Below are 19,847 nucleotides of genomic sequence, written 5' to 3'. Positions count from 1 at the left end.
AAGGGAAGGGGCAACTAGATTTAGCTGAAAGTTGAAGTTTATTTCAATATAACATCATCACATCAGTAGTTTGGCTAATGACCTTTGAAATGAGAATACTCAATTATGCTCAGCCCAAGCCAGCCATCAGGTCTGGCTGGGACAAGGGAGGAATGAGGGGCATCTAGGAAGCTTCCAGCATGGTCATATCCAAAGGCAGAGGGAGACATACAGAGATGAAGTCATTGTTGGGAAGCTGGATAACCCATGTTCTGTAAGCTCCTCAGGCATAGTGTCTGGAAAGAGCTTGTAGTAGAGCATTAGCCATAGTTATAAATGTAGCAAATCAGAATCTACTTAACTGAATTGAATCCTTGGGATTGGCTGTCCTTAAACAAGCTCACAGAACGAGCAATTGTCAGAGGCTCTGAAGAGACTGTCAGGGTCTGTATGTGTTCTAAAAAAGTAGTATTATGATTTATCCTTATGAATTAGAGCCTTCTTATTCTAGAACACATAAAAACTGTATAAATGTGAAAACAACTGAAACAGTGACTGATCTGTAAACTGTAACAATGAAATTCTACTCATCAAAGTTTAGCAGTGTTGCTTCAAATAGCAATTATTCTTGAAATACTCATTTGTGGTGTATTAATGACAAAAGAATTGGTTTTAACAAGAACTACCTATTCTTCATCAAATTCACTTTTATATCCAGTGGATGATTTTCGTTCAATATATGTCAAATTTCTTTTCTAAACTTTATACATATATACATGTGTGCAAACATGAATCTATCAAATATTTTTTTATAACTTGTGTTAAAGCAGTCTTATTCTAATTCCGTTATCTTCCTTGATTAGTGGAAACTATGACAAGCATTTCCCAGCATTGAACATAGCCAGAAGATTCTCCACTTTCCTCAGAGTGAACTATGAAGAGAATCACTGATTATACATATCTGCAAGGCATATGCATGATTTTTAAATGGAATACAAAAAGTAGCAGCATTATATATCAGCATTTTATGTCTTAATTAGCTAAAGACAATCAAGGAGATATTAATTGCCAGACATATTTATTAAATATAGAAACTTTATATCCAAATATGTTGCATTTTGCAAAATAAGCAAACTCATGAAATAGAAGTCAGTAAGAAAGTATCAGTATCTGGTAAGGATGATTAGCTCAAAGAAAGAAATTGAGTACCTGTTCAGATAAATCCTAGGTTCTTTTTAAATAAATGATCAATTAATATTCATGTCACGATTGATTGAAGGTGTCAAGGGGAAAGGTAGAGAGGGAACACTCTGGAGGTTTGTAGAGTAGATGATACAGAGCATCAATATGAATGTGTAGGTAAGGGCACTTACGTCGGCTGAGTGTAGAGCTTATGTTTATGAAAAGAGCAGAAATCAGTTTGGTTTGAGCCAGGCTGCAACTCAAGTACTGGGAGGTCATCCAGTGACTTCCTGATCCTGACCAGATGAGGTTTCAGACTCCTGCGTTAGTAGCAGACAAGGTAAACCTTGCCGGACTCCCTTCTGGGTGATGCAGACCCCGCTTTCCGTGAGGCCAAAGTCCAGAGTGACCAAAGTCATGCCAGCCTGAGCTTGTTTCTTCCCTGATTTGAAAAAAAAACGTGGAAAATTATACCCAGTTCCCAAAGCCTAAATTCAGTAAACTTAATTATTTAAGTAATAATGTTTCTGCCTCTTACTATGAATTCTTAAAAATGAGTTTTTAGAAATGTGTATTTTCAAGCAAGCTGTTATGTAAGGAAATTCTAGAGACATTTCTTTTCATTTTCCAGTTTGAACGGCTGAACCTTGCACTTCAGAGAACACTAGCAAATTATAATATAAAAGAAAGCAGGTAAGTAGAGTGATTGTAGCTGTCTCACTCCCACTTCCAGTTGGTCCCATTGCTAAGAACTAGCACTCACTGAACGTGTGGATTAATATGGTGTGCTAGAACCTGGAACTGTTTTGGCGGCTATTAATTTGAAAATAAGTGCATTTATTTTTCACATCTTACAGATGACTAAACTCAGGTTTATTCGCAGTACTTAAGTTTTCATGGTTGTTTCAGAAAAGGCACAGCCAGAGTTCAAGCCTGAGCTTCAGAGTCTTGGTTTTAATCATGTTACCATATATTCTTCCTGAACAAGCTCCTCTAAGATCTGTTCTGTCATAGTGAGGGATCATGTCTATGATGTTTGACAGGTAAGGCGCAGAGCACCCAAAATCAAAATATATTCCTTTTCTTAAGGGGCTTTCCAGAAGTCCAGATGGGATACCAGTGGGCACCCCAACCCTAGTACATCAGGAGAAGGGCAGGGGTCCCAAAAGGTAAGAGGAGGAAGGACTTCAGGCTTAGAGGGAAACCATGTATCAATCCTGAGGGAAGAGGTTCTGCATTTTCACAAGCAGCTTGATCTTCCTGGCAAATATCAGTTCTGCCGATCTTTTCTTCCTTGCATTCTTTTGCAAAATTTTTCTTAAAAAAGGTTTCTGAAGTTGCTTCATACAAGATGACATTTTAATAAAATATTCACATACATATAACTTGGCTCATTTACTTTAGGGGGTGAACAGAGTGACCTATTTTTGATTGTCCAAGGTTTCAAAAATGATTTAATTTGTGAAAAATGGAATAAATACTTGAGTTCAAATGTTCAGAATAGAATAAACCAGTCCCACCATGAGGGAAATTTGATAAATATGTTGGTCTCTCTCAGCCCACAAGTAGATCATCGGCCCTGTGGATTATCTGCACTTCATTTTCCCCGCTGACTGGTCCCAGATTGCAGGCAGCAGGACCAGCCAAGAAGGGGTCATGGATGTGCCACAGAAGAGAGTGTGAACTGTGGGTCTGACAGAAGCTTTGTTTGTGTGAGTGATACACAAAGCCTTCCAGAATGCCTCTGACCCTAATCCCTACCAGGGTGATAAGATAGCTGCAGGGCACTCTTGCTCTGCTACTGTGGCTGTATGCAAGCCCTTGGCAGCCAGTTCATGCAGAATTTATTCTCGGGGCTCTGTGTTCTGAAGTGTTCTGATGTCTACATGGAGATAGGCAGTGAGGCTGTGTCCACTGCTGTCTCTCTCAAAAGAAATCTCAAAACTTAAATAAACAATCATTTCATTTGGAAATCTTAAGAAACCTTTTACCACTTCCCTGATTTATTAAAGAAAAAGAGTAGTTTCAGCTTTTAAATAACAGTCATTCAGTTGTTGACATCAGATTTTCCCTCCGGAAGCTGCCTGCCTTGTGCTGAGTGGCCCCTCTCTGCCTGGCTTGTTTTATTTTTGGTTGTCTGCTCTGGTTCAGCTTCTCGCCCTAGCAGTCACACTGGCAAGTCAGCTACCATTTCTGCTGCTCTGCTTACCAAGCGTCGAACACACCTGAACCACATATTAGACTGTTCCAAGTATTCTGGCCTTGAAAACATATATTGCACAGGCGTTGGATCGCGAATGAAGGGCTGGAGCCCACCTGCCAGCCCCATTTTTAAGGCGCTGAGTTGAATACAGTCTTTACAACCCGTTGGGTAGGTTATTCAGCTGTTTGTTTCTGGGATCTTTTTGATCCCATCATTCTGTAATAGCCAATTGGCTCTCTTTGTGTGTGTGTGTGTGTGTGTGTGTGTGTGTGTGTGTGTGAGAGAGAGAGAGAGAGAGAGAGTATGTGCATTTTGCCATGCCTGCTTGCAGTTTTGAAGATGAGGGCAGGGAATTTTATTGGCAATGCTGTGTGCTGCTTGGATGAACCAGGCCCTGCTCACATGTCGTGTGCTGATATGGAAGCCTTAGATTGAGGCTTGCTGCCATTCCTTACTAAAAGAAAGCTGTTGCTTGATGAGCAAAAGGAGCAAAACTAAAGATTAAAATTGTTAAATATAAAGAAATGTCTATAAAGGAACTAGGGGCTCTCTGGATCCCAGCTGATATAATAACATGGAAAAATGCTCCCCAAACTGAGATGCAGTATTTCTACCTAGTGTTTTAGTTGTGAGCAATATACCTTCAAATGTCAAAGTGGCAGACTGAGCAGTTTCCTTCTTGAAATGTTTTCTTCTTAACCTTCTCGGTGTGTACTAAGTTTTATTGGAAATTGAAATGTGTGCCTTTTTGTGAACATGGCCTATCTAATGGAAACTTGAATCAGTAGTAATCTCTGGTATGTAAATAGTAGTATGGCACATTTGAAGGTAATTGGTCATTATTGTCAGAAATTATCAAACAAACAGTCAGGAAAACATGAATCACCAATTTGTCCTGTTAAAATTATTGAACCTGTTGATCAAAATGTGTGTTACTATGTTGCCAACTTCTCTGCTATAGAAAACAGAGCAGTAATAAAGAATAGATTTTTTTGTTACTAATCTTTTATATAAGACTAAGAGTGAAAGTTTTATAAAAATATTGCCTGAAAGATAAATATATAGAATCTTAAAAGCAAGAAATAGTATGAATTTGCTTTAGAAAAAAATACAGTATAGTGATACTTAAAAGTGAAATTCTCCTGTCTGTAGATTTGCCTACTTGACCTGATGATTAGAATACATCTTTGAGGATTTATTTTTCTGTCTGTGACCCTATCTGTCTCATGTCTCTCTGTTTCTGCATTTGTCTCTGTCTATCCCTCTCCCCATCTTCCCTCCTCCCGCCCAGTGCTAAGGATAGAACCCCTGGGCTCACAGCACCTATAGGGAGAGGGCTGCGCCTGGAGCCCTCTTTCCACTCCCCTATTCCTCAAACGTTTCTCACCAGTGTGCACTCCTGGGTCCCTGACACTGTGGCGGACTTATTGAGCTTGGCCAGTTTAAAGAGAACTTCAAGTCAGGGCATGGTGGCTCAAGCCTGTAATTCTAGAACTTTGAGAGGCTTAGGCAGGAGGAATGTCATGTAGTGAGACCTTGTGTCAAAATCAGAATTATAAGGGCTGGAGGTATAGCTCAGTGTGAAGACCCTACCATGATAGTTAAGTAGATAGATAGATAGGTAGATAGATAGATAGATAGATAGATAGATAGATAGATAGATAGATAGATACAGAGAGTATATTGAACTTCAGAAGCAAAGGAGCTTCATCAAAATGTGTAAATACTTCATTCTGAGTATATTTGGGGCTTTTTCAAAGTTGTTTTGAATGTATCTGTCACTGCTGTTTTCCTACAAAATCCTAAATCAAGAATTCCCCTATAGACCCTAAGATACACACTACCAGCACTTGAGACTAGTGGGATTGAAAGACCAAATATTAGCCTGAAAGGTCAAAATGACAAAATGAGAAAGCAAAATGTAATCTCAAACATATAGTCCATCAGAAACAAGTACAGGAGACATGGAAACAGAAGACTTTGAAAGTCATACGCCAGAAATCTCTGAAAAGATAGCAAGTGGAATAAAGAAACAAATCCATGAGGCTATAGAGGAAATCAAATTAGAAATAGTCATGTAAAGACAGAAATAACAACCTTAGTAAAGAAGTTGCTTAGTGTAGCTAGAGAAGTAGATAAAAGTACAGAAGCATTGGAAGAACAATATAGAAAACAAGCAGAATTCATGAAACAAATTCAGAAAGATACCCAAGAAAAAAAGATTCTACTGAAAGCTGACAAAACCATTTAAATGAAGCTGAGTATAGAATTTTGGACCTTAAGGAGAGGATCACAGTTAGAGGACTTAAAAGGATAGAACTTTTAAAAGTAACAAAGCAGCATGAGATGACAACTCAGTAGCTTCAAGATGATGCCAAAATGAACAATATAAGACTAATAGGCATTAATGAAGATTCAGAAGTCAACGCAAATGACATTGGTAAACTATTCACAGAAATAATAGCAGAGAATTTCAAAAACATGGGGGAAAAATCTGATATGCAGATAAGTGAGGCATATAGAATGCCAAGCAGTCAAAACCAACATAAATCTACATCCAGACATATAATAATAAAAATCCCAGATATACAACCTAAAAACAGAATACTAAAAGCTGTTAGAGAAAAGTCACAACTCATCTATTGAGGAAAGCCCATTAGAATCACGGCAGACTTTGCAGCACAATCTCTCAAGGTAAGATGAGCGTGGAGTGAAGTATTTCAAGTCCTGAAAGAAAACAGCTTTCAATCCAGATTGATGTACCCAACAAAGTTTTCTTTCAAATTCAGTGGAGAAACAAGATATTTCCATGACAAAGAATAATTGAAAAAAACTCATGTCCACCAAACTAACCACAGAAAGAGTACTGAATGACATACTAGATAGAGACAAAAATAACCATAATTTCCAGAAAAACAACAGAAAGAAACCACCAGACAGGGCAAGCAATTAAACAAGGAGGAAAAGCAGGAAACTCAACAACAGGAACATACCATGACAAAATTGAGCCAGTACATATTAGTTATATCCATCAATACAAATGACCTCAATTCACCCATTAAAAGAGATAGACTGACAGAATAGATCAAGAAACGTTCCCACGGTATGCTGTATACAAGAAACACATCTGACTCAAAAGGCAAATCATAGATTAAAAGTCAAAGGATGGAAAACAGTATTCCATGTAACAGGAGCCCAGAGAAAACAGGGATAGCTATTGCATTTGCAGAAAATGTGACCTTCAAACCTAAAATGATTAAAAGAGATAAAGAAGGTTACTACATACTTGTTAGTGAAAAAATTCAAGAGGAAGAACTAACACTTATATAGGCACCACATACAACTATATAAGATAAATACTAATGGACATGAAAAACCAAATACATAAGAACACAGTTGTAATAGAGGACCTTAATACCCCACTGTCACAAAGAGAAAGATAACTAGACAAAAAGCAAAGAAATAACAGAATGGAATCATACATCTGAGCAAATGGACTTAGTAGATGTTTACAGTGTGTTCCACCCAACCACATCAGAATATATGTTCTTCTCAGCTGCACATGGGACATTCTCCAAAATAGACCATATATTAAAAACCATAAAAGAATCTTAAGTAAATGCAAAGGGATTGAAATTATCCCATGCATATTATCTGACCATAGTGCACTGAAATTGGAAATTAAAGGCAAAAGAAATTGCAAAACCTGCATAAACATATGGAAATTAAATAACTTTCTGAACAATCAGTGGGTTATAGGTGACATTAAAGAAGAAATTAAGCACTATCTGCAATTCAGTGAAAATGCGACACAACATACTGAAACTTGTGGGATGCAAAGAAAGCAATCCTAAGCAGAAAATATATAACAATAAATTGTCATATCAGGAAAACGGAATGAGCACAAATAAACAACCTAATACTACATCTCAGGCTTCTGAAAAAAGCAGAGCAAGTCAAACACAAAGTTCATAGAAGAGAGGAAATTGTACAGATCAGAGCAAAAGGTAATGCAACTGAGAATAAAAAACAATACAAAGAGTTAATGAATCAAATAAACTTTTTTGAGAGAATAAAATTGATAAACCTCTAGCCAACCTTATCAAGAAAGAGAAAGAAAAACTCAAATTCACACAATAAGGATTAAAAAGAGATAAATCATGACAGATCCCATGGAAATTCAAAAGATCATGAATACCTGCTTTGAAAATCTCTACTCACTAGGGTGGAAAGCACAGAGGAAATGGACACATTTCTATATATATATATTAACTACCAAAGCTCAATCAAGATGATATAACAGTTTTGAATAATCCAGTATCAGCTATTGAAATTGAAAATATGATTAAAAACTTACCAACAGAGGAAAGCCCAGGTCGTAATGAATTCACAGCTGAATTCTACAAGAAATTTAGAGAAGATTTGACACCAATACTCCTTAAACTCCTCAATGAAATTGAAAGGGAAGCAGTCCTCACTAACTCATTCCAGGAGGCAAGTATTACTCTGATATTAAAACCAGACAAAGACCCAACCAAAAAGGAGAACTGTTGGCCACTCTCACTAATGAACATTGATGTAGAAATTCTCAGTGAAATACTAGCAAATAGAATGCAGCAAAGCATCAAGAAGATTATACATCACGACTAAGTGGGATTTATTCCAGGAATGCAGGATGGTTTAACATACACAAATCAATAAATGTAATACACAACATCAACAGAGCCATAAACAAACGATCATCTCAGTAGATGCAGGAAAAAGCTTTTGATAAAGTCCAACACTTGTTCATGATAAAATCCCTATAGAAACTCAGAATAGATGATATCTACCTCAATCTGATAAAGGCTGTCTGTGACAAACCAACAGCCAACATTATACTAAATGGAAAAAAACTGAAAGCTTCCATTCTAAAATCAGGAATAAGACAAGGATGTCCCCTATCACCATTCCTATTCAATATAGTTCTGGAAGTATTAGCCAGAGCAATCAGACAAGAGAGAGAAATAAAGGGAATAAAGACAGGGAAAAAAAAGTTAAACTATCACTATTTGCAGATGACGTGATACTCTACATAGCAGACCCAGAAAACCCCACTGAAAAACTACTAGAGGTAATAAACAAAATAATCAGTGTAGCTGGATACAAAGTCAACACTCAAAAATCAATAGCATTCCTGTACACACACAAAACTCACAGACTCTGTGAGAGAAACTATGGAAATAATTGCCTTTCACAATAGCATCTAAAAAAATGAAATACTTAGGAATCAACCTAAGAATGTAAAGACTTACCTGCTGAAAATTACACTACTTTATAAAAGCAGATTGGAAGAGGATATTAGAAAATGGAAGGTTATTCCTTGCTTTTGATTAGGAATAACCAACATTGTGAAAATGGTCACATTCCCAAAACTGTTACACAGATTTAATGCAATCTCAAGTAAAATACCATTAATATACTTTACAGATCTAGAGAAAACACTCCTAAAATTCACGTGGAAACAGAAGAAACCTAGAATAGCAAAGTCAACTCTGGACCACAAAGGCAAGGTAGGAGGCATCTCAATTCCTGCCTTGAAATAATACTAAAAAGCTACAGTGATGAAGTCAGCATGATACTGGCAAAGAAATAGACTTGAGAATCAATGGAACAGATTAGAAGATGCAAAGACAACTATAAAGGCATTCGGCCACCTTATATTTGACAAAGGGGCTAAACATGTTCACTATAAGGATAGCCTCTTTTATAAATGGTGTTGGAAAAATTGGCTTTCTACATGCCAAAGAATGAAACTAGACCCATGTCTATCACCATGCACAAAACTAAAGTCAAAGTGGATCAAAGATCTAAATATTAAAACAGAACCACTAAATCTACCGGAAATCAAGGTAGGTAGAAGTCTTGGAGAGATAGGGGTAGGCAGAGAATTCATGAACAAAATGCAAACTCACAGGAAATACTTCAAAGAATCAACAATTGGGATCTCATCTTATTAAAAAGTTTTTGCACTTCACCAACAAAGTGAAATCACCAACAAAGTGAAAAGAAAACCCACAGAATGGGAAAGAACTTTAATCAGCATTCCCTCAGAAAAAGGACTTATATCCAGAACATATAAATAATTGAAAAACATCAAGCCCCTCCAAATTCAAAGACCCTCTCCAAAAATGGGCATCTGAGATGAACATTCATTTCTCAGTTGAGGATATACAAATAGCAAATAAATACATGAAGAAATATTCACCATCACTGGTCATGTAAGAAATGCAAATTAAAACAGCATTGAGATTTCATCTCACTCCAGAGAGAATAGCTGCCATCAAGAAATCAACTGATAACAAATGTTGGTGAGGCTGTGGGGAAAAAGGAACACTGCTCCACTGTTGGTGGGAGTGTAGATGGTGCAGCCACTGTGGAAATCAGTATAGAGATTCCTCAACAAACTAGGATTGGAAGTTCCATTCAATCCAGCTATTCCTCTCCTGGGTATTTTCCCAGAAAAACTGAAATGGTCATGTCACAGTGATATATGTGCACCCATGTTTATAACGGCACAATTAGTAATAGCTAAATCTTGGAAACAACCAAAATGCCCATCAACCACAGAGTAGATGAAAAGGGTATGTTATTTTTATACAATGGAATATTATTAAGCTATAAAAAGAATGATCTTGAGGCTTTTACAGGTAAATGGAGGCATCTTGAGACTATCCTCATAGGTGAAATAAATAGGACTCACATTTGTAAATATCACATTGTCTCTCTAGTATAAAAAATAATAAAAACTGAATGGTAATAAGATCCAAAATATATAGTAGACAGTGTAACAATGAAAGGGAAGGAAAATGCTTTAGAGGATATAACTGTATGTGTGTTTAAGAATGTAAGATAGATAACCTGTTGGATTAGCGAACAGAATGGTTTGCACTGTCATTGTTTGATTGTCTGCCCACTTTTTATGCTTTGATTTTGTAACTCGAACAGCTGTTTCTTAGATGACAATATGTAACTTATCAACTAGTGAAAAAAAAGAATTTTCATACAAAATTGTCATTTCAGTATATTCTACATCATTGAAGTTTTTAGCACTAAGTTATCTGTCTATAACTTAAGTTAATTATTTCTAGGAACTTCTTGGAGAAAGAAGACTTTGAGAAAATAATTGCAGACCAAGCAATTGCAGCAGGTAACAGAATTCTTAAGTATATGTAATTAGGACTCATACCCCATACTTGCGGAACTGGTATTTTCTCTAAAAGTACTCTTACCAACTTGTGAGTTGTAGTGTGAACAGATCACTGATGTGCCCCTGTGAAGAGCAGCTCTTTTGTGTGTGCTGTGTTTCTGTTTGACCTCAGACATTTCCTTGTTTATCATGTTTATTTGCTGAGAAATAGAGAAGGCTCCATGGAAAAGTAACCCACACTCACAGACTTTGACTTTGAAGCAAAGTGTTCCTCATTTATACATTAAACATTCTGCCCAACGAGGTCAAATAAAGACTTTTTTAAAGTTGAAAGCAGTCCTGACAAAAAGGGTTAGCAGTCTTCTCACATTAATGATTGGTTTTGGGGGAAACAGTCAAAATTTGAGTGCATGGACCAAAAAATTATATCTTTCTAAAAGTATAAGTATAATATTACTAATATTATTATTATCATCATTGCTTACGTGTATTGAATGCTTCCTGGAAGGTAGATGTGATTTTAAATGTAGCTCTACTGTCACAATAGTACCTATATCACAAATGAGAAAAATATACCTAGAATGTAAACAATAAAAGAAGTTTTGAAAGGAGAAGCTGTAGAAAATAAGTATTTTAAACAAATATTCAGATAACATTAGATAATGTTTCCTATTTTAACTGGAAGAGGAAATTTTATAGCCATCTCTAGAAAAAAAATGAGTGGCACTCACTTTAGTTCCTGGCGGGAAACCCTTTGAGGCGGGGAAGGTCCTTCATGAAGGTGTAAACTGGGAAGGCCTGTTCCAAAACAGACTTCATTCTAGACTTCCAGCTTTGTATTGTTTTTATTTGGTCTGAAGAATGAGTCCAAGGCCTCCCTCATGCTTAGCAAGACCTCTACCACCGAGCTGCACCTCCAGCCCTTCACCCTGGAATGCTAATTGATCTTTTGTAGTTCAGGTTAAGAGAAATGAAAAGGAATATTTTGTATTCCATTAGTCACTTTTCTAGAAATCAACTCTGGGGGTTTTTGTGCAAAGTTACTGGAATTTAAGATGCTAATCTGTGTTGGTAATTTGAATGCAGGAATCGGATTGAGGTTGGAACTCTTAAAATACAAAGGGAACTGAGCAAACAGGTTGAGCTGGGTGGCCAGACCTCTACCCAGACACAGTTTGATGTGGCAGATCATGTGCTGTGTACTTTTAGGAGTTCCTGAGGAGACCATCAAAGAGTCTCTGGGTGAAGAGCTTTTTAAACTGTGCTATGAAGAAGACGAACACATCCTTGGCGTGGTCGGAGGCACTCTGAAAGACTTCTTAAACAGCTTCAGCACACTTCTGAAGCAGAGCAGCCACTGCCAGGAAGCAGAGAAGAGGGGCAGGTTGGAAGACGCCTCCATCCTGTGCCTTGACCAGGATCACGATTTCCTGAACGTTTACTACTTCTTCCCCAAGAGGACCACAGCTCTGATCCTTCCCGGTGTCATCAAGGCAGCTGCTCGCCAGCTGTATGAGGCCGAGGTGGAGGTGTCCCCAGTGCCGCCCTGCTTCCACAGAGATTGCACCGAATTTGTCAACCAGCCCTACTTGTTATACTCCATCCGCGTGAAAAGTGCCAAGCCGTCCCTGTGCCCGGGCAAACCCCAGTCCTCGCTGGTGATCCCCGTGTCACTCTTCTGCAAGACCTTCCCGTTCCACTTCATGTTTGACAAGGACCTCACCATCCTGCAGCTCGGCAATGGCATCAAGCGGCTGACCAACAGGCGGGACCTACAGGGGAAGCCTCGCTTTGAGGAGTGCTTTGAAATTCTGACACCCAAAATCAGTCAGACCTTCAGTGGGATCATGACCATGCTGAACATGCAGTTCGTCATTCGAGTGCGGAGGTGGGACAACTCTGTAAAGAAATCTTCCAGGGTAAGGCAGCGTGCATTTTCTTTACGGTAAAGGAAGTTAGGGGTGGGGGATACAGCTCAGCAGTGTAAGTGGTTTGGCAGCCATGAAGTTGTGAGTTCAATCCCCGGTATCCCTCGCCCAAATAATAAAATAAAATAAGTTATGTATTTGAGGCTTAACCACCAAAAGGTTAAACTGTGTGCATCACTGCAGCTGTGTTGACAATACATTTATGTCTAAGCCACTCTAAAATAGCCTAAACCTTGGAATAAACGTCAGTCTTTCCTGCATGCATTCATTTTCTTGGTTATTTCATTCATTACTTCACAGATACTTATTGCAGACAGCCTGCCTTTAAATCTCTACAGGAAATTTTATAATTAAAATGGTGAATGTTGTTATGAAAACCTGTTTCCAATTCAAAGTAATGTTTTATAATAAACAACAAAAGCTACATCTTGCCAAATGGATTTTTAATCAACACTTAATAAAATGGAAATATAAATAATTTGTTTGATTAATTGCTATATGGGGAGAGTATGTTTTATAATACAGTATCAACATAGGGAATTTTAGAAATTATCTCACGAAGGAACCTTTGGAAAAAACTATTTAATATTGGCAGTTATTTATTCTTTGCTAACACATAGTTGATAGCGTAAGCAGAGCTAGGAGAGTGGCTTCAGTCCCATCTCAGCCAAGTGTCATGGTTCTGATGGTGAAAGGCTCTTTAATGCTTTTTTATCCTGAAATAATTAAATTTTTTAAACATGCTTGATGCACAAAGATATCCATTGCAGCAAAACAGAAAAAACACGAGTTCTGTACATTTTTATTTGCAGCGAAGTAAAAACTGTGCCACGCACTTTTTGGAGATTCCATGCTGTTCCTCTGTGTGGTCCTCTTTCTTTAGCCAGCTCCCTGCTGCTTTCCGCCTTTGCCACATGGACACACACATGCCCTTGTCTGCCCAGCATGAGCTCATCTTTGGGGTCATCACTTGAAGCACTACGTTTTTTAGAGCACACTGGGTGAAACTGTTCTGCAGTGTGATTTGGAGTTTTTTGTGTTGTATATGGCAGGGCTGGTTAGATCCTTAAAGTTGAATTGGAAATTTGGTCTTTTCTACAAGGTCCAGCTTCTCTCTCTGAAAGAATAACTGCAGTAAGATGGCTCTGTGGTGCTAGTCATGGCAAAAAGAAAAATGTTAGGGCAAAAATCTTATATTTGGAGATATTTTAACTTCTGTACCTGCCAAACAGAGCAGGTAGGTCATGGAGAGGAGAGGAGAGAAAGGATAGCGAAGGATGGTGGCCCACATGTGTAACCTCAGCTCTGGGAGCCTGAAGCAGGAGGATCACAAGTTCAGCTATGTAGAACCCTCGTCTCCTCCTCCTCCTCCTCCTCCTCCCCCCTCTCCCTCCCCCTCCCCCCTCTCCCTCCCCCTCCCCCCTCTCCCTCCCCCTCCTCCTCCCCTCTCTCTCCTCCTCCCCTCCCCTGCTGCTCCTCCTTCCCCTGCTCCTGCTCCTGTTCCTGAACAAGAAAAGGAGAAAAGCAAGTTAAAACAGGAGAAAAGAAAGAAAGGGAGGGAGGAATAAAGACTATGTCCTTTTCTCCTTTTCTGTTCATGTTTGTGATACACGTGAGTGCATTCGTCATGGGGAATTGTTAATGCACATGTCTCATTTTGGTCTTTTTATGTCCCCTTCTCCTTCCCCTCTCTCCACCCCTGGATCCCTTTTCCCATCTGCGCAAGCTTTACCTGTTTTCGAGAGTACCACAGATCACACAAAGAAACTGTAACTCCAGGTTAGCTGAATGATAGTATCAAAAGCCTGCAGGCGGGAGCATCAGCGTGCTGCTTACAGGAAGACCTCGAAGTAAGAGTGCTGTGCATTGCTTGCTGCACAGCCAGATTTTAGTTTAGGGTACGTTCCAGTACATTTTGTACAAATACCTTCCAGAGCTCATAGCAAATCGGAATGGTACGGAAGCAGGTGGGAAAGAAAGCAGAGTTTAAACACACAAAGGCGGTGCTGTATTCATTTCCTCTTGCTTTTTCTCAGGAAGGCACTGGAGACAGGACTGAGTCACAAGGATTGGTCTCCTTTGCTTTGTAGGTCATGGATCTCAAAGGCCAGATGATCTACATTGTCGAGTCCAGTGCGGTCTTGTTCTTGGGCTCGCCATGTGTGGACAGATTAGAAGATTTCACGGGACGAGGGCTCTATCTGTCCGACATCCCCATTCACAACGCACTGAGGGATGTGGTGCTGATCGGGGAGCAAGTTCGCGCGCAGGACGGCCTGAAGAAGAGGCTGGGGAAGCTGAAGGCAACTCTGGAGCAGGCCCACCGTGCCCTGGAGGAGGAGAAAAAGAAGACAGTCGACCTCCTGTGCTCTATATTTCCCTGCGAGGTTGCTCAGCAGCTGTGGCAAGGGCAGATGGTGCAAGCCAAGAAGTTCAGCAATGTCACCATGCTTTTCTCGGACATTGTGGGGTTCACTGCCATCTGCTCCCAGTGCTCGCCTCTGCAGGTCATCACCATGCTCAACGCGCTCTACACGCGCTTTGACCAGCAGTGTGGCGAGCTGGACGTCTACAAGGTAAGGCTGTCTCACTTGTCAGGCAAATGAGAGGCTTTCTCTGCAGGGCCCTGCAGGCTGCATCCTGGGACAGACACTGTGCCGTTAATTATGTGGGTGTTCTCCAGCCAGAAATAGCTCCATGTGGGCTCAGAGACAGAGCTAATTGTTCCCGGAAAGGACTACTGCATTGTCTTCTCAAGGATCTGTGCAGAACAGAGGGAGGGCAGGCTGAACGGAAGAGGTAGAGTTAAATCAGTGGAGCAGCAGCTTCACCCTGGCGCTCTGAGCCACATAGGAAAACTTTAGCCTTTGTTATCCGTAAAAGTAAAGAAACATGAGAACTATAAAATGTCTCCCAGCAGATGAATACAGAGTTTCTGTGATGTTTTGCAAAGTCAGTTTCCATTGATCAAGATCACTGTCGTAGGCCATCTGTGCAGCCTGGACAAGAGAATAAGAGGACAGGGCCAGGCGAGGCTTGTCTTCTGAGTTCTTCCTCTGTCTTACTTGCTTTGTAAACTGAGCAAGTGAAATGAGCTTTCTTGTTGCTAAAAAAGAGCAATAGCCACACACAGCATCTTCATACAGGAACAGTGCATTACATCCCATAATTGAAGTAAATGAGATTATTACAAAGATTATGAGAGATAATACATGAGTGATCAAAATGTATGATGATTGTTTTAATTTTTTTAAAATTGCCATTCATCCCCCTCAAAATACTCCCCTTCACTTTGAACACACTTAGCCCATCCTTCTCGCCACTTTCTGAAGCACTTCTGGAAGTTCTCTTTCTGGAGTGTCTTCACGAAGTGTGATCCAACAGAAACCAGGCTCCTAGAAACCCTGTGGTGTGTCCTCATCTGCCTGGCTCACTGCTTCTGCCACCTCGCCACCTCTGGCTCTCCCCAAAGCCAAAATGACTGAGAGGTGAACTTTTGGAATCTATACCGGACATAGAGGCACCCAGGATGGCGCAGTTAAGGTGTAACAAAAGAGGGTACCAAGAACTGCTGGGGATGATGGCATTTGAAGTGAGGGGAGTATGTTAGGGGCCTAACAGCAGTGTGTCTTTTAGTGTAGTCGGTTTTCTTTTTTGCATTTCACTGTACTTGTCAATCACACCTCATGGTTATGGGTCAGGCATCCAGGATTTATTGAGTGCCTGTAATTAGCCAGTTATTGTTCTAAGCACTTACATAGAAGTGACTGTCTCTGACACCCAGTGAAGATTTTTTAATATAAATAACTATGATTAGGAAGAGAGTAAAGAAAGAATTTCAAGTCCTGTTAGCTGCTTTAGAATTAAAAGCTTTTACTGGTTTAAATTATTTTGCCTTGTTTTATATATTTGCCTTAAGAATAAAATATTTATCATATTTGTCTGGCTGCAGCCATCTGTTTAATTTGCAGCATAACAATCTGAAATTCCAGAGCTTAACCCAGCATGAAATAAATAATTGAGGTGGAAAATAATTTATTTATGGGAACGCATAAATTCTTGCATCCTTGCCTTGTTTCATCTGAGAAACTGGGAGCAAAACCTCCCTTTGTGAAGTTCCTTACAGGAAATTCTAGCCAGAGCTGAGTCCCAGAGGGCTGTGTGGGTTAGGGAGGCGAAATCCCTGTATAATTACATACAAAATCCTTGGCTTCAGCTGGGTAAATGTGATGGCCTCTTGTGGAACTCACTATATTTATTCTTAGTCGTGTTTTGTCTTGGAAATGGCTCCTTGCTCCTACCCGTGAGAGTGACATTGTTCCCTGCTGCAGATGGCTGTGATTGCTGCCAGGAGCTGTGTCCTCTGCTTTGGGTGATTCTGATCATGATAAGGGTGTGGTATCCAGACACCTGAGCGGGGATTTCCAGACCACGCTCCTTCCGGAGTTCCCTGGCGGATCCCCCACACTAGAGCTGTAGAATACCTCACCTTCCCCCTGGTCCTCAGCCCTTCCTTCTGTTTGCTTCCTGTTCCTCGTGAAAATACCTGGGAAGGGATGGGAGGTAGAAGGGAAGGGTCCGACACCAAGTGGATGGCCATTTGGCCTGATTTAGGAGTGCAGTGACTTCAGGAAGAAGTCCACCTTATGTATCCTGGGACCTGCTTGTGCCAGGACTTGCTTTATTTATCTGTGCATTTATGCATGTGTGTCTTTATTTGCATATTTGTGCATGTTTGTTAGTACATATTTTCACACTGTGTCATGAATGCATTTCTCACTGGAAGTTGGTGCATACACATAGCACAACTTAATCCTTCCTAGTTCCCGTCTCTCTTCCTCCACCTGTGGATTCTCTTTCCATCTCCAGAGGGTTTGCTTCCTTGTTCCCTATCATCTATCTTTTATTTTACTCCTTAAATTATTTATACTTTAGATTTCTCACGTAAGAGAAATCATGCAGTATTTAACCTGTGTCTGATTTATATGATTTCAAGGTAGATCTATTTTCCTACAAGCAGAAATTTGTAGGAAAAAAATTTCACTTTCTTTTTGTCTCTCAATCTTTCGATTATTGCACTGTTGATATCTGTATTCTTGTATCCACTGCCTTAGTAAATGTGTACTGTTTATACAGCATTTAGCAACACCAGTGGGCCATGGGTAGGGAATAGGAGGATATGATCCCTAAAAGCAGAGTTCACATGTTGGGGGAGGAAGAGAGAAGGGTGGAGCTAACAAGGGCCAGATTCCTTTGATGTGACCAAAGATTCTTCCATGCAGGTACAAAATGCCCCAAGAGCAGAGCACAGGAGGCACCTAACTCCGCATCCCAGTGGGCAGCAGGACCTCTCCTAGGCAGGCTGTATGCTGAGCACCTGTGACAGCTCAGCTGTTATGAAGAGCCCTTCTCTGATTCCATAACTGAGGAACAGCTTATGGAAGGCATCTCTCCCTGTGCATGCATTACTGGGCACTAACAGTACAAGGGTGAAAATAATACACAAACTCAGAAAGCTGATATTTTGGGAGGGAAAATAAAGATAGTAAATGAGTATATTTATAGTATTTCAGTTGCTCTAATATTTTGGAGGGAAATAAAGCTGGTTAAGAGGTGAGAAAGTGCAGAGGGAGTTCAGTGACATTGGGAGAAATGTGGACAAGAGACAGAATTAGTAGATAAAGTCAAAGATTAGCAGAAAGGTTAAAAACAACTTGAAGCTGTTTTAAGGGCTTCAGCATTTATTACATGTGAATGGGAAATTATTGCAATTAACTATTGAGGTTTTGTGCCCTTTTTGTTTTTCTTTTCTCACCTTAATCCCTCCATGATGGAGGCTATGGTTGAGAAGAATAATTTGACCTATGAATTACAATAAATATTGAAAAGGAAAGAAAAATTCAGCTACTAGAATTGCAGGAATTATTTATGGATTTACAGTAACATGTAGCTTCCTGTAGCTAGTACACAAGAAGATTAAAAATTGTCCTTGTAGCGATGATGATGGTGGTGATACCTGGAATTTATATAACAGCCTGATTTCCAAGAGCCTTTGGGGCATTTTGTCTTAGGGTTTGATAGCTTGAGTTCTGTCTTTGTGACTCATATCTGCTAGAAACTTATGATTGTTATGAGATACCAAAACTCCTTTGGAAAAATCATCATTTTTACTTTTATAACTGTTAGTATTTTAACTTTACATTACACATTTTTACTATAATTACTATTTTATTTATTGTTGGGTAACTTCATGGAAAAACTATTTTAATGAGGGAACTATAAAATGATGCAAAATGATTCTGATATCTCAACCAATTTATTTTAAGTGCAAAATATACCATTGGTTTCTACAAAAGGTATTCTGCATGGTAGCAATTTTAAAAGGGGTTGGGGCTGGGGATTTAGCTCAGCGGCATAAGCGCCTGCCTTGCAAGCAGGCAGTCGCGAGTTCGATCCCTGGTACCGATAAAAACAAAAAAGACAAAAAAAACAAACAAACAAACAAAATTTTAAAAGGGGTTGTGGTATGGTAGATTAGTGGCAGGTCCAGGGTAGAAGGCTCCTGGTTCTTTGTTCACAGAATTGTGCAGCTGTGCAGTGTAGAATTGATGTAAGGTTCAAACGCAGTGAATATCCTGAGGGGAAAAGTCACTTCTGAGGGTATCTGATTTACCTTGGTTGGTTTTCACAGTAAATTGTTCACATTACGTGGTTGCTGAGCACTGGAGATTTATGCCATATGATTTTTGATTTCTGCTATGATGTATGCAGCAGTTCTCCCTGTGTTTTTATTTATGATATGCAAAATACATTGTGTCTAGGTGGAGACGATTGGTGATGCATACTGTGTGGCTGGGGGGTTGCACAGAGAAAGTGATACCCACGCGGTGCAGATAGCACTCATGGCACTGAAGATGATGGAGCTGTCTGATGAAGTAATGTCTCCACATGGAGAACCCATCAAGGTAAGGCAGGTGGTGTGGTCCAGAAGATGTCATAAGAGCAAATATTTGTTAGTTAAGTGTCCTAGGAGTAATGGGTTAATTGAGTTTAGTTGCCAGGAGCAAAATCTCTGTTTTGTTAAAACAGGAAGAAGTTTACTACTAGCTATTACTAAACAGTTACAAAACTATTCAGAGATCTGAAGAAGCCATCGATAAGTTCGAAAATTGACTGCCAAAGACATACTTCAAAACCACTGCTTTTTCCATGGCCTGGAGACCAACTCCAGAGCTACCCCACCACGGTCACAGTGAGAAAACTACTATGCTCAGAAAACTGTTGGCTTCTTCTGCTGACTACAGGACAAAATTGCACCTGTTACAGTTTGAACAAGGAAGATGGAAAGCCCACATTATGACATCAG

General features: G+C 39.6%; 1 protein-coding gene across 6 annotated transcripts in view; it reads left to right on the top strand.

Annotated features, from left to right (window-relative positions):
* Positions 1 to 19,847, top strand: part of Gucy1a1 (guanylate cyclase 1 soluble subunit alpha 1) — a 62,111-nt gene that overhangs the window by 29,692 nt on the left and 12,572 nt on the right. For all 6 annotated transcript variants that reach the window (XM_013160330.3, XM_063260884.1, XM_063260887.1 and 3 more), the window contains 5 exons: positions 1,793 to 1,854; positions 10,495 to 10,553; positions 11,763 to 12,472; positions 14,572 to 15,057; positions 19,303 to 19,446. In XM_013160330.3, the coding sequence (XP_013015784.1) occupies positions 1,793 to 1,854; positions 10,495 to 10,553; positions 11,763 to 12,472; positions 14,572 to 15,057; positions 19,303 to 19,446 (1,461 nt within the window). The remainder of the gene's footprint in view (positions 1 to 1,792; positions 1,855 to 10,494; positions 10,554 to 11,762; positions 12,473 to 14,571; positions 15,058 to 19,302; positions 19,447 to 19,847) is intronic.

The sequence above is a fragment of the Cavia porcellus genome, unplaced genomic scaffold (genome assembly GCF_034190915.1).
Source record: "Cavia porcellus strain 051 isolate PalLab524CR breed Dunkin Hartley unplaced genomic scaffold, mCavPor4.1 scaffold_14, whole genome shotgun sequence".
NCBI classification, from domain to species: Eukaryota; Metazoa; Chordata; class Mammalia; order Rodentia; family Caviidae; genus Cavia; species Cavia porcellus.
The sequence above is the reverse complement of the archived record's forward strand: the minus strand, read 5'-3'. Positions and strand labels throughout refer to the sequence as shown.